We start from the raw sequence: 13,317 nt of genomic DNA on the forward strand, positions 1-13,317 counted from the left end.
CATGCATAGTCTCTCCCCTCTGCCCCACATCTGTCCCCAGCACCATATGGGAGCTGCTGGGACCCTGGCCCACAGCATCCAAAGCTCGTGAAGCCCTGGACGTTATTCAGATCAGAAACTGGAAGAGGAAAGCAAGTACAACTCCAGTTTCTCTTTCACTTCTTTTTAAACTCTAAAATCTGTGTCTATACTGTAATATCTTTTTATGATAGCATCTGCATAATGCGTGCATTCAATGAACAGACACTGGAAGGGACACCTCAGGCCCAAGGGTGGGGTTCCATCTGCTTTTGTTTGGAGACTACCCTCCCACATGGCTTGTAAGTACTCATTAAACACTCAGAAAGTATTGAACAGAAACTCTAAGTGTCCCAGAATATTCAAGCTCTGCTCCCATAACCTAATTGTATCGTAAATCTCGAGTAAAAGATGGGACAGTGGAAGGGGTGCTGTTCCAGAGTCCCCACCATCAGGTGGCTCTCAGGCGAGAGAGGAAGAGTTCCTGAACCGTGGGGGGAATGGGGACAAAAGCGCTGCTACAGAGCAGAGTGGCCCACAGACCACACCATGCCCACACACAGGGGCTGGGGCGTCCTGTGGGCACAGCTGCCCCCATACCAACCTCTGGGGGTGTCCTATTCACTCGGTCAGCGTGGCAAAGACACGCACACAAGCCAGCTTTACTTGGCATCCAACAGCCAACTCGGCAGCAGCCCAGCAGACTCCTGGGCCACCATGTCTCTGACCATGAACTTGGGCATGCGGTGGAGGCACTCCAGGAGCAAGCTCACTTTAATAAAATCCTCCCCGCTAGCTTTACATAACATGGTTATTTCCAAATTTGGGCAAGTTCTCACAGTGAGTCTTGCACAACAGCGGACAAGCCAAAGCACCGAGGGGACCTGGAGAGATGCTTCCAGTTCAAGGTGACGGTGCCCCAGCCTCTGGGACCCATGGAAAAAAAGCAAGCACAAGGAGAAAAATCCCAGACAACACAAGGGAGGAGGAGACGAAGGAGAAGAGCGTGGGGACAGGCAGGACAGAGCAGGAACAAGCAAGTGGTCTGCTGGTGTGCATCTGGGAGCCTCGGCTGCACGGGCAGCTGGCGGGCAGTCAGGTGGGAGGGCAGGAGCGGAGCGGTCAGAGCAGCCCCAAGACCGCAGTGGCATAGACCAAGGGGTCTGTCCAGCACTCTGAGGGGACAGTGTGGGTGGTGGGACCCACGTGCTGTCAGGAAAGCTGCCCGGTTGAGCCCTCAGCAGCCGTAGAGGAGCAGATCTCTGACATAAAACAGAGAAAACCATCCATACCGCCCTTATTCAAAAGAATGAGGAAAATATGTTTTTTAATTAAAAAACTACCAGGGAACTAAGAATTGAATCCTTAAACCAGCAGCATTAAAAAAAAAAAAAAAAAAAAAAAAGACTACAGATTTAGGAAAAAAGGAAATTCTAAAGTATTTCCAGTATATATCCTTAGAGAGGTGTGAGCGGTTTGACTATGGAACCAAAATGAAATGTGAAAATAGAACAATCACACACACCCCACTCAGAATTAAATACACAGAAGCTAAAATAAAATCTGCAACAGAAAGACTGTTAAAGTAAAAAAACTATCAAGATAGAGACAAAGACCAATCTAGGTGATCGGGGTGGCTGGCTAGAAACCACACGCAGCAGCAAGATAACACTCCGGAGTCGAAAACGTGCTTTTGGACAAAACCCACCAAGGGCTGAACAGAACGAGGGAAAAAGGACTCACACAAACTTATGGACTCCTAATATTCAAATTATTCAAATTAAGGTCCTAAAAGTTGCAAAGACCAGGGATAAAAGTTCCCTCACAAAGAACCTGAATGGAAGAGATCTCAAGAAACAGTAGCACTGGACATAAGACAAAAGGGAGGCAAGGCCCTCAATCTTCTAAGGGGAGAATTTTTTTAGATTTCCATACACAACCAAACCATGAAATAAATATGTTTAAAATAACTACATTAAAAAAAAAAAACTACATTTTAAGACATTCAAGAGTCCTGTATTTACAATATATTGTAAATATATTTTTGAAGGAGCTATAGTTCCTTCAAAACTTTAAAACTTGAGAAAGCTCCTTGAGGCTATAGTCCAGCAAAATGAGAAAAAAAAAAAAAAAAAAACTAAACCAGAGGAAGATCTCAGGGGGAGGGAGGGTCAAAGGCACAAACTTCCAGGAAGAAGGTCAACGAGGCCTGGATCTCCTGCATCACATGGTGACCGCAGCTCACGACACTGTACCCATGCATGGGAAAGTTACTAAGAAAGTAGAACTCACTCTTATCACACACACACACACACACACACACACACACAAACGTATGGTGACAAATATAAACTAAACCTATTGTGATCATTTTGTAATACAGACATCAAAGCGTTGTTATACACCTGAAGCTAATACAGTGCCATAGGTCAGTTATACCTTAATAAAACTAGGAACAAAAAAAGAGAGAAAGATCCAAAAGGGTTCCAAACACACTGAATTTAATATAGAAGTACGGTGAAAGGAAGCCCCAGGATGGAAACTGTACAGAACTGAAACATAATTGGTCCAGGTTGGAATCGGAGGTGAGAGGACTTCAGGAAAAATGATTTCTAGATAATATATTGTACTAGTGAGTCTGAGTGATTTGGACATTATGCTGGAAGAATACTATTTTTTGTAAGATAAAAACAAAAAAAATACACAAGAAATTTGATGTAAAAATGAAAATAGTAGAGTTAACATCTCCAAAAAAGCTCTCATCCAAAAACACAAGAAGATTATTGGCAAAAATTGTCAAATATGTACTTTTTCTGAACTTTAGAAACTAATCAAAGGTTTGTAGGAACCCAGAGAGCATTTATTCAAGAAAAACAAGCTTTATGACAGCTTACCCTAGACCCATTCTCACTCTGTAGCCCCTTGGCAACCCACATTCCCAGTACAGCCTGGCGGCCATCTGAGGAAGCACAAAGGATCTATATAGTTCCTTCAAAACTTCATTCCCAAAGAACTCTGATTACTTGACCTGTGTGACAGTTCGCTGGAAGACCCCACTTGTTAGGCTGTTTTTAAATGGACTTCAAACAAGCCTTTTCCCCAGAGAGTGTTTGTTGAAAACAATTAAGAGGCAAGTATTTTAACTTCACAGCTGACTGAAATAGTTCATAACAGCTGAGGCAAACAAAAAAAGTTGTGCAATACAATGCCCATGGAGGTTTTGAAAACTTGGAACATGAACGTGCAGGCTGTGTGCAGAAAAAACCCTTCAGTAAGGCCCTAACCTCTTACCACTGGCTGACTCTGAGACTTTGCATGAACAAATGAAGGCTAAGGCAGAATTTTCAACTGCTAGGCTGTGTTAAAGGCAGGCCCTAATACATACATGGAGCCCCTGGGAAGAGAAATTCACTGGTTCTAGGTCTTTAAGAAAGTCTGTCCAATCATTTGCTGATCACTAAGTTCACCAAGTAGATACTTCATCAGCAACGCAAAATAAAGAATATAGACTTCAGAAAAGTAGCTCAAAAAAGTCATCAAATGGGGATCAATGGGTGGCTCAGTGTTTTAGCGCCTGCCTCCAGCCCAGGGCATACTATATAGTTCCAGGATCGAGTCCCAGATCAGGCTTCCTGCATGGAGTCTGCTTCTCCCTCTGCCTGTGTCTCTGCCCCACTCTCTCTCTCTCTCTATCTCTCATGAACAAATAAATAAAATCTATTAAAATATATATATTTTAAAAGTCATCAAACAAGAACTACATCAAGTACCAACAGCAACAAACCATGAGAAAAAGGGAGAATCTGAGTTCCAGAATTGCCACAGTATTATTTAAAATGCCTAATTTTCAACAAAAAATTACAAGACTCACTAAAAACGAAAAAAGATAGCCCATCCACATGGAACAAAAGCAAACAATAAAATCCGTCCCCAAGGAAGTCCAGACATGAACTTAACAAAAAGTCTATAAATCAGCTATTGTAAATATACTCAAAAACCTAAAGAAAACCATGTGTAAATAACTAAGGAAAGTATGAGAATAAAATCTCATGAAGAATATTAATAAAGAGATAAGACACGATTTTTAAAAATATTTTATGTTTTTTAAGATTTTATTTTTTTAAGATTTTATTTATTCATGAGAGACAGAGAGCGAGAGAGGCAAAGACATAGGTAGAGACATAGAGGCAAAAACAAGCAGGCTCCATGCAGGGAGCCCAATGCAGGACTCAATCCCAGGACTCCAGGATCATGCCCTGAGCCAAAGGCAGATGCTCAACCACTGAGCCGCCCAAGCGTCCCAAGACACTTTTTTTTTTTTTTAAAGAACCAAATACAAATTCTGGAACTTAAAAGTAACTGGGGAAAAAAACTGAAGCAGAAAGTCTACTAGAGGTCTCCAAAGCAGTCACAGCAGTTAGAAAAAAGAATCAGGAAATCTAAAGACAGGACAATAAGATTACTCTGAGGACCAGAAAGAATGAACAGAGCCTCAGGGACCTAAGGGACACTGCTAAGCACACCACAACATGCACAATGGAGCCACAGCAGGAGAGGAAAGAGGATAGAAAGAATCTATGAAAAAATGGCTGACAACACACACTCCAGAAGGTTAGTGAACTCCAAGTAGAATAAATTCAAAGAGGTCAAGACCAAGATGCATCAAAATCAAACTGTCAAAAAAGGCAAAGACAAAGAATCTTGAAAGTAGAATGAAAACCAATTCTGCACATAGAGGGCTCCTCAACAGAACAAGATCTGATTTGTCAACAGAAACCATGCAGTCTAGGGCACTTGGGGGGCTCAGTCTGTTAAGTGCCTGCCTTCTGCTCACATCATGACCCCAGGGTCCTCAGATCGAGTCCCGCATCAGGCTCCCTGCTCAAGGGGAGTCTGCTTCTCCCTCTGCTTCTGTGTCCCCCCGCCTCCCACTCATGCTCTCTCTCTAATAAGATCTTTAAGAAACTATGCAGGCTAGAAGGCAGTGGGAGAGAGTATTCAAAGGATGAAGGGAAAGCGTGTCAACCAAGAATTCTGCATCAAGCTCAGGTCGTGATCCCAGAGTCCTAGGATCAAGTCCCACATCAGGCTCCCTGCAGAGAGCCTGCTTCTCTCTCTGCCTATGTCTCTGCCTCTCTGTGTCTCTCATGAATAAATTTTTTAAAATCTTAAAAAAAAATTTAAATCCCAGAGAAAACACTAAGACAATAACTCCAAATATATAGTTTAAAAAAAAAATAAGAGAATTAAAATACTACACTAGAAGGACCCCGGGTGGCTGAGTTGGTTAAGCATCCGACTCATGATTCTAGCTCACATTATGATCTCATGGAGTTGAGCCCCGTGTTAAGCTCCGCATTTAGGAGGGAGTCTGCTTGAGATTCTCTCTCCCCCTCTGCCCCTCCTCTGCTCATTCTCTTTCACTTGCTTGCAAAAAACAAAACAAAACAAAACAAAACTTGAATAAAAAATAAAGTAAAATACTACACTAGAAAATTTGTATTTAACACCAAAAAAAGCAATCATGGAGGGAAAAAAGAACCAAAATATTTAAAACTTACTATAAAGATACAACCATGAAAAAACAGCATGAAAGAAAAAAAACAGCATGGACATACAGATCTATGGAATACATTTTAAAATTCAGCAATAAACCCATAAGTTTATAGTTTATAGTTGCTTGATTTTAAACAAGGGTGGCAAGACAGCTCAATGGGGGAAAAGAAAATGGGACCATGACAAATGGGGGTATCCATATGCAACAGAATGCAGTGAGACAACTTTCTCATGCCTTATCCAAAAATCAACTCAAAATGGTTGTGTAGGGACTCAAAGTATAAATCTCAGGAAAAAAAAAAAAAAAAAAAAACAGAAATAAATGTAAATACTCACTTGGGTGAGCAAATGGCTTCTTAGGTATGCATAAGCAACCAAAAATTAATGAATAAATAAACTCTAGATCTTCTCAAAACTAAAGTTTTCGTGCTTCAAAAAACACCATCTCTTAAGAAAGTACAAAGACAATTCATGGAGCGGGAGAAAATACTTTTAAATTATCTAACAAAGGTACAGTATTTACACTTAAAAAGAATGCTTACAATTCAACAATAAAAAAATCCAATTTTTAAAAAGGCAAAGGACCTGAAGAGACCTATGTTTTTACTTATTTTTTTTTAAAGATTTATTTATTTATTCATGAGAGAGACAGACTGAGAGAGAAGCAGAGACACAGGTGAAGGGAGAAGCAGGCTCCTCGCAGGGAGCCCGATGTAGGACTTGATCCCTGATCCTGGGATCACAACCTGAGCCAAAGGCAGATGCTCAACCACTGAGCCACCCAAGTGTCCCACTTATTTTTATTTTTTTTAAAGATTTTATTTATTTATTCATGAGAAACACAGAGAGAGAGAGAGAGAGGCAGAGACACAGGCAGAGAGAGTGGCAGGCTCCCTGCAGGGAGCCCGACATGGGATTCAACCTCAGGACCCCAGGATCACACCCTGGGCTGAAGGCAGACACTCAACCACTGAGCCACCCAGGCATCCCCAGACCTATTTTTTTTTTTTAAGATTTATTTATTAATTTCAGCGTGTGCACGAAAAGAGACCGCATGTGCTTGAGTAGAGGTGGAGGGTGGGGCAGAGGGAGAGGGGGAGAGACAATCTCCAGCAGACTTACCGCTGAGCGTGGATCCAATTCAGGGCTCAATCCCACAACCCTGAGATCTTGACCTGAGTTAAAACCAAGAGTGGGATGCTTAACTGAATGTGCCCCCCCAGGCGCCCCCAAATTAAAACTCATTAAAAGGTAGTCACGGTTTTAAGGTCTGTAACAGCAGAACACTGGCAATAACCTCCGTGCCAATTACCCGGGGACTCGTTTAATAACCAGCTTGCTGACTGAAGGGGCAAAGGCAGATGGGAGCCCTGGCTGTGAGGGGCAGTGGGCTCAGGGCCCCTGCACATTCATGGTTCTGGCAGCCCGAGCAGGCCCGCGTGAGGACTGGGGACACGGCAGCCAATGCCAGAGACCAGAACCGCCATGGGGTAGCCAGGGTGGGAATGGTATGGGAACGCGCCACTGTGCTGACGGTGGGCTCTGACAGTACACACGCATACTCCATGATGCACGCGGACGTCCGCCAGGATAGCTCAGCAGCAGGTACACGATGCCGAGGCTAGGCAGGGGCTGGTGGAGGACAAGAGGACAGAGGCAGGATGGAGACTTTCTGCCACCCGCATTCACCCTCCTGGGAGCCCAATGTCCTGAGCACTCCCAACTCTGTCAGAAGCAGATATGGAGCCCAGGAGCCTTCTCTGTCCCTGGGACCCCCTCCTACATTTGTTCTGAACATCTTCGAAGAAGAGAACTCCATAGCACGCAGCTTTCAGACAAACTCCACCAGCTGCAGCAAGCTCAGGGGCTGGGCACTGCTGTACAAGACATGCTCAGAAGCCTTGGTGCTGTTCCGGAAGGTTCCTGCAGTGAAGACACGGACAGTGAGGCACAGCTGTGAGCCCACCAGCCAGCAGGACCTCGTCCCTTAGCGAAGACCACACAACTCTGGCAGGAACCAGCACGTCAAGGAGGAAAGGAATCTGCGCGTCCCTCAACACACTCAGCCAGGACCCTGCAACAAATCTCATGACACGTGCCACCTGAAAGGCACCGTCTGATGGGGCTGGGGCAGGGCTGGGTCCTGGTCTCTGCCTGGCGGCCTCAGCAGCTTACAGCTGTGGCTTTCATCCACAAGATGACAGGTTAGGACTAACAGTGTCTGGAGTGCCAGGTTCCAGCCCTGAAATCCTACTTTTCAACAAAATGCCAGGTTCCTGAGCAGCCCTGGCAGACACTGCAACCGCCCCAGTGCTTCCGCGGTGAGTGTGCCACCCCTGCTCCCTGCTCCACGTCTGCACGGCGGCCAGGACGGGGAGCCAGGCGGTGGTCCCGGCAGAGCGCACGGAGCCGGGCGCTGGGCACAGTTCACGCACACGTGGGACCAGAGCTTCACCTTGAGGGTTTCTGATTCACCTGCAAAATGATAAACTAGAAAAAGGCTGCATGGAAAGTACAGACACTTGCACATCACACATTATGCACATGCTCCGTCCTGTCCTCTGCCACACTTGACAGTCTGTTTCTACAAAAAGTCAGCCAGGAGAGGCAATGCTCTGGAGTCCCCGGTGGGAGACTCGGGGTGCAGGAGCCCTCCCACAGCTACCCGCAGCCCACTGCCCCCACACCCCAATGGGGACTTCCACACTGAGCTGCCACCACCACAGCTATCAGCACGACGATATCTGACAGGTGCCACAGACGAGGCCCAGAAATAAACACTGCTGACAGGGAGCTGTGACAGGCACCCCAGGGGAGAGCCGGAGGGAGCCAGTCCAGAGAGAAGGCGCAACTCTGAGGGAAAAAGCCCTTAGACCAGCAAAAGCCAAGAGACACGAAATACATCTATTCCAAAGTTTGAAGTTAGTCACGGCTGAAACTCCTAGATCACTAAAAACATGAGAGACCCCAGAGTTTTAAGAGAAGGAAGAACACATACTGTGGGGTTACTAAGTGAGTCCTAAGTTCTCACCACAAGAGGCACCCCTTGGAGGGAGGTGACAGGCGTTCCCCAGACCTAACGCAGACCAGGAGCAAGTTGCCGCATTGGGCATCTGAAGCTGGTACATCAACTGCACTTTTTTTTTTTTTAATTTTTTATTTATTTATGATAGGCACACAGTGAGAGAGAGAGAGGCAGAGACACAGGCAGAGGGAGAAGCAGGCTCCATGCACCGGGAGCCCGACGTGGGATTCGATCCCGGGTCTCCAGGATCGCGCCCTGGGCCAAAGGCAGGCGTTAAACCGCTGCGCCACCCAGGGATCCCTCAACTGCACTTTAATTACCAAACAAAACGAAACAGTAATGTAAACAAAAAATACTACCAAAGGCAAAGGCCCTCCCCTCAGGTCGGCGACGCAGCCCAGCTGACAGGAGCATAGGAGCATGGCTGGCAGGCTCCACAACCAACGCAGCCAGGTTGACAGGAGCATGCCGGCAGGCGCCACAAGCCTGCGCTCACGGGGACCACGGCTCTCCCGGCTCCCGTGCTCCCTGCAGCCCATCCGCCCGTGGGGACCGAGCAAGCCCCTCTCCATCACTGCTCCTGGTGCGGCCACAGGACTGAGGGCCGGAGGGCCGGGAGGACGCGGCCAGGTGGGGCCTGAGGCAGCACAGCACTCGCCGGGGGGCTGCGCGGCGCAAGCCCGCGGACTGCCAGCCCAGAGCAGCAGTCCTGGCCCAGCCTCGGGAACCCTCGCATCCTCAGGAGAGGTCCCGGGCGGCGAACCCTAGGGCTGCCCTCAGTGAAAGTGAGGACCTGTCCCCGAGGTTGCGACGCCCCATGTGAGAGGCATGGATGTGACCCCGAGGTACAACGGCCTGTGCCTCAGGCGATGCGCTGAGGGGCAGCAGGACCTTGTAATCCAGTGCCCATGGCCGAGCAGAGCGCATTCAGGCAGCGACAGCAGGAGAGGCATGTCACTGGGTCCCCAGAGTCAGAGAGAAAATAACTAGTTTAGGCCGAGCTGGACGCAAGTCCTTTGGGAGAAAGCTCCAGAAGATGACGGGTCAGTCAGACAGAGAGCAGACCAGGGAGCTGTGACGATCTTCAGCAGTATCCACAGCCACCGCTGCACAGAGTTCCCTCACCCGCACAGGGCAGTCCCACCACAACAGGAGTCCCACCCACAGCCGCTCTGCATGAGCCCCAAGATGCCTGCATGGGACCCCCAGGAGGGTTGGCCTGCACCAGCCGCCCTTGACCACCAGCACCAGAGGGGCCGCGGTCACCTGAGCCAGACCTTGGGACGAGCCCTCGCCACCGGGTCTGACTGGGGTCCCAAAGTCGGCCTGACGAGGGACCCCTGAGCCTTGGTGAGATCTCCTCAGACAGGACAGGAAGGGAGGGGACGGGAGACGGGCAGCCACGCCCGACAGCCAGTCGCAGCCCCACGGAGCCGCGAGGCCCGTGCCAGGTTAGGCCGCCCTTGGGGGCGGCTGGCGCCAGCCAGGCCCTGAATACAGGGGCGCCTGTCCTGGAGGAGCCCGGGCAGCCTGGGCCGGCCTGGAGACAGGGGCCTGGAGGGCTCCCCGCTGCCCAGCCCGCCTCACCCATGACCGGATCTGCAGGGCCCGGCACCACCTCACACGGGGCTCATTTCCAGAGAACGCCGGTGCCCCTCACGCACGAGATCCTGCTCCCGCGCTTTGGGCCTTCTCTGGGAAGGCTGCCTGCAGCGCGGCTCTCGGAGCAGCAGGAGCATCGCAGGCTCAGGCCCCTGCGCCCGGCCCGGCTGCACACAGCCATCGGCCCCCAGACCCAGTCTGGGCGCGGTGGGAGCGGGGGGCCGCGGCAGTCCCCGTGTCACCAGAGGACGAGCAAGCCCTCAGCGCACCCTCGCCCTCAGAACATGGAAGGTGCTGCATGCTCTGCGGCTCCGGGCCCCTGGGAAGCCGATAGCCAGGACGCGGTGTATGGTGGGGGAATTCTAATAAAGTGATGTCCCGTTTCACAGACCACAGGGTTTCCTTTAAAGTGAAGCCTCCCTACTTGTGACACCCTGCAACAATGGCGCTCTGCGCGCGGCTCCTGAGGAAACCTCTCTATGCTGCTGAAAGATTCAACTTCCGCTCGCGCTCCGGGAGATGGGGAGAGCGACTGGAGCTGTGAGCGCCCCCACCCCACCGGCCATGACCCCGCCCCACGCGGGAGCTCAGAGCCTGGGCGCCCACGTGCACCTGACCTGCTTATGGAAGAGGCCTCCGGCCGCCCCGCCTCCCCTGCGGTGTCCTGTGCGGACACCCGGCCACGCACCACAGGATGACATGGGACAGATCCAGCACCCACCAGGTGCGCCCGAGCGGCACAGCAGGCTGGCGGGGCGCGGCCGTGGCTGCAGGGGGACGCGGAGACCGGCCCAGCGGCTCCAGCACAGCCCACCCCCAACCCCGCGTGTGGAGACCCCAGCCTAGGGAGCCCCGTGGTTACCTGCCTGCCCTTCACCACGTGCTTCGGCACCGGCACCTTGAGCTCCAGGTCGGTGTAGTCCTGAGACCAGGTGTAGTTCTCACGCACAGCACCATTGTAGCTGTCAGGGTTTCTCTGGAACTGTTCCTGCCTCCTGGGGAAGAGCGATAGGTGAGATGGCACCTGGGCCCACACGCGAGGGACCACGACCCCATCACATGCTGGGCCCCCCACAACTGATTGGGCCACAGGCCCCCCGGCCACACACGTGGGCCCCCTCACAACACACGCTTGTGCCGCCCACCATGCACCCAGCTCCCCCATGCACCCAGGCCCACACAGCTGATTGGGTCACAGGCCCCCCACCGCACACCTGGGTCCCCCACCGTACACCCATGCACGCCCCCATGCGGGAGTCCTGACCACAGATGGTCTCCAGCTCCTGAGAAGTTCCACCTAAGTCTCAGGCCTCCCAGGAAACCACGGGGACACAGGGACACTCTGTAGAGCCCCTAAGCGCTGTACCCTCAGCTTGGGGGGCAGCGTCCACAGCTGCGGCCCACAGCATAGCTGGGCCTACCAGACTTCACCAGGCTCAGAAAGCAGGCCAGTCCCTCAACCACAGGACCTCGGTCATAAAGACCCAAGGCTCCTGCTTTCTCACAAATTGCTCGGCAAGGCCTGTCTTCACAAAAACGTAGACCAACTTCAGCCACAACTTCTCAGCTTGCACCCTAACCCAACCACAATTCCAGCTTTCTCCTGGTAAATACTGCACTGCACACCAAACCACAGGCTCTAAGAGGTGAGTAGCATGCCTGGAAATCCACCAGCCACACCCCACTAACTGCGGGGCCAGCCCGGCACAGAGGCAGACAGGCCTGGCCAAGCAATGTTACAAGTAAAATACTGCAAAACATTTGCTGTTAAACGTCAGGCTGCTGCTAAGAGCATAAATAGCATTATAAAAAGAAGTGTGGACTCACAAACCCACTATGGGGAATTTTACAACTAAATTAAAGACAGGGGACGCCTGGGGTGGCTCAGTGGTTGAGCATCTGCATTTGGCCCAGGGTGCGATCCTGGGATCCGGGATCGAGTTCCCCATCGAGCTCCCTGCATGGAGCCTGCATCTTCCCTCTGCCTGTGTCTCTGCCTCTCTCTGTGTCTCTCATGAACAAATAAAATCTTCAAAAAAAAAAATTAATTAAAGACAGAAGCCCAGTCGTGGAGGAGGACATACTAACAAGTGCAGCTTGGCCGCCTTCTCCAGCCCTTAGGGAGCCCCATGAACACACCCATGGGGAGACCCGGCCTGCTGTGTGTCTTCATGTGTACAGATGAAGATGCACACACCCCATCAGCCCCCAATCTCGGATGAGAACAGTTTAACTCCTGTAGGTACGCCTCACACGCTTTCTATGTGAGACTGGGTGTTCATCACAGTCCAACCCTTGGGGCTAGTAACTGGCTGCCATCAAGGGCTGAAGTGTGATACCCCAAATTCTGTTATCCTAACCTCCAGCAGCACCTCAGAACGCCTTATTTCAAAGTTAAAATGAGGTCGTCGGGGGCCCTGATCCACTCGGTGTCCTTCTCAAGGGGGAGACCGGGACGCGAAGATGCACACAGAGGGATGATGCTGCGAGCACCACCATGCAGCTGCGGGCCACGGAGGTGAGGGCTGTCCGCCTCTGCAGAAGCTCAAAGGGGCCAGGAGGGCCCTACCCAGTCTGGAAGGGAGCTCGAAAGACAGCCCCACAGAGTAGGGTGGAAGAGGCAGGAGAGGTCAAGGCAGGGCATCCCGGGCAGGGCCACCACAGTACATACCTGTGCACAGCTCTGTGCACAGCTCTGAGCACGGCCCCCAGGCCCGTTCCCTAAAAAGAAATGCACACGTGCGTGTACGTGTCCAGGCACAAGCCTGGTGAGTGTCTGTGGGGTTTCTGGGTGGTGGAGTCAGAGCAGTTTGCTTCTCTTCTCTGTACCTTTAGCCATTACTCAATTTTGCCCCAAAATGGACATTTGATCAAGAGAAAAAACAGCTCTTCAAGACAGGAGATGGCAATCTGTGCCATGGCCCCACAACTGGGAGCTCTCCCATGACCATACCAGCTTGCTCACACCTTGACACCTGAAGCAAGCCCAGGGAGACCAGACCAGCACAGCAGGACAGGGTGGCCAGGACCTGCACCTGCATCCCCTACCCGCTTGAGCAGCCAGTGAAGCTTTAAAGCTCACAGCAGATGGACAAGCTCCAGCAAACCCGACCAGC

At 50.7% G+C, this 13,317-nt stretch overlaps 1 protein-coding gene and 1 long non-coding RNA gene across 3 annotated transcripts in view; both read right to left on the bottom strand.

Moving 5' to 3' along the window:
- NUDCD3 (NudC domain containing 3) overlaps positions 1-13,317 on the bottom strand; it is a 58,366-nt gene that overhangs the window by 11,299 nt on the left and 33,750 nt on the right. For both annotated transcript variants that reach the window (XM_072777190.1, XM_072777189.1), the window contains exon 3: positions 11,064-11,196. In XM_072777190.1, coding sequence (XP_072633291.1) covers positions 11,064-11,196 — 133 coding nt within the window. The remainder of the gene's footprint in view (positions 1-11,063; positions 11,197-13,317) is intronic.
- Positions 201-11,053, bottom strand: LOC140605120 (uncharacterized). Its single transcript, XR_012007861.1, has 2 exons — positions 7,358-11,053; positions 201-7,206 (listed from the first exon to the last, which is right to left on the bottom strand). It is a non-coding gene; the product is annotated as an uncharacterized lncRNA (long non-coding RNA).

The sequence above is a fragment of the Canis lupus genome, chromosome 15, assembly GCF_048164855.1.
Source record: "Canis lupus baileyi chromosome 15, mCanLup2.hap1, whole genome shotgun sequence".
Classification (NCBI taxonomy): Eukaryota; Metazoa; Chordata; class Mammalia; order Carnivora; family Canidae; genus Canis; species Canis lupus.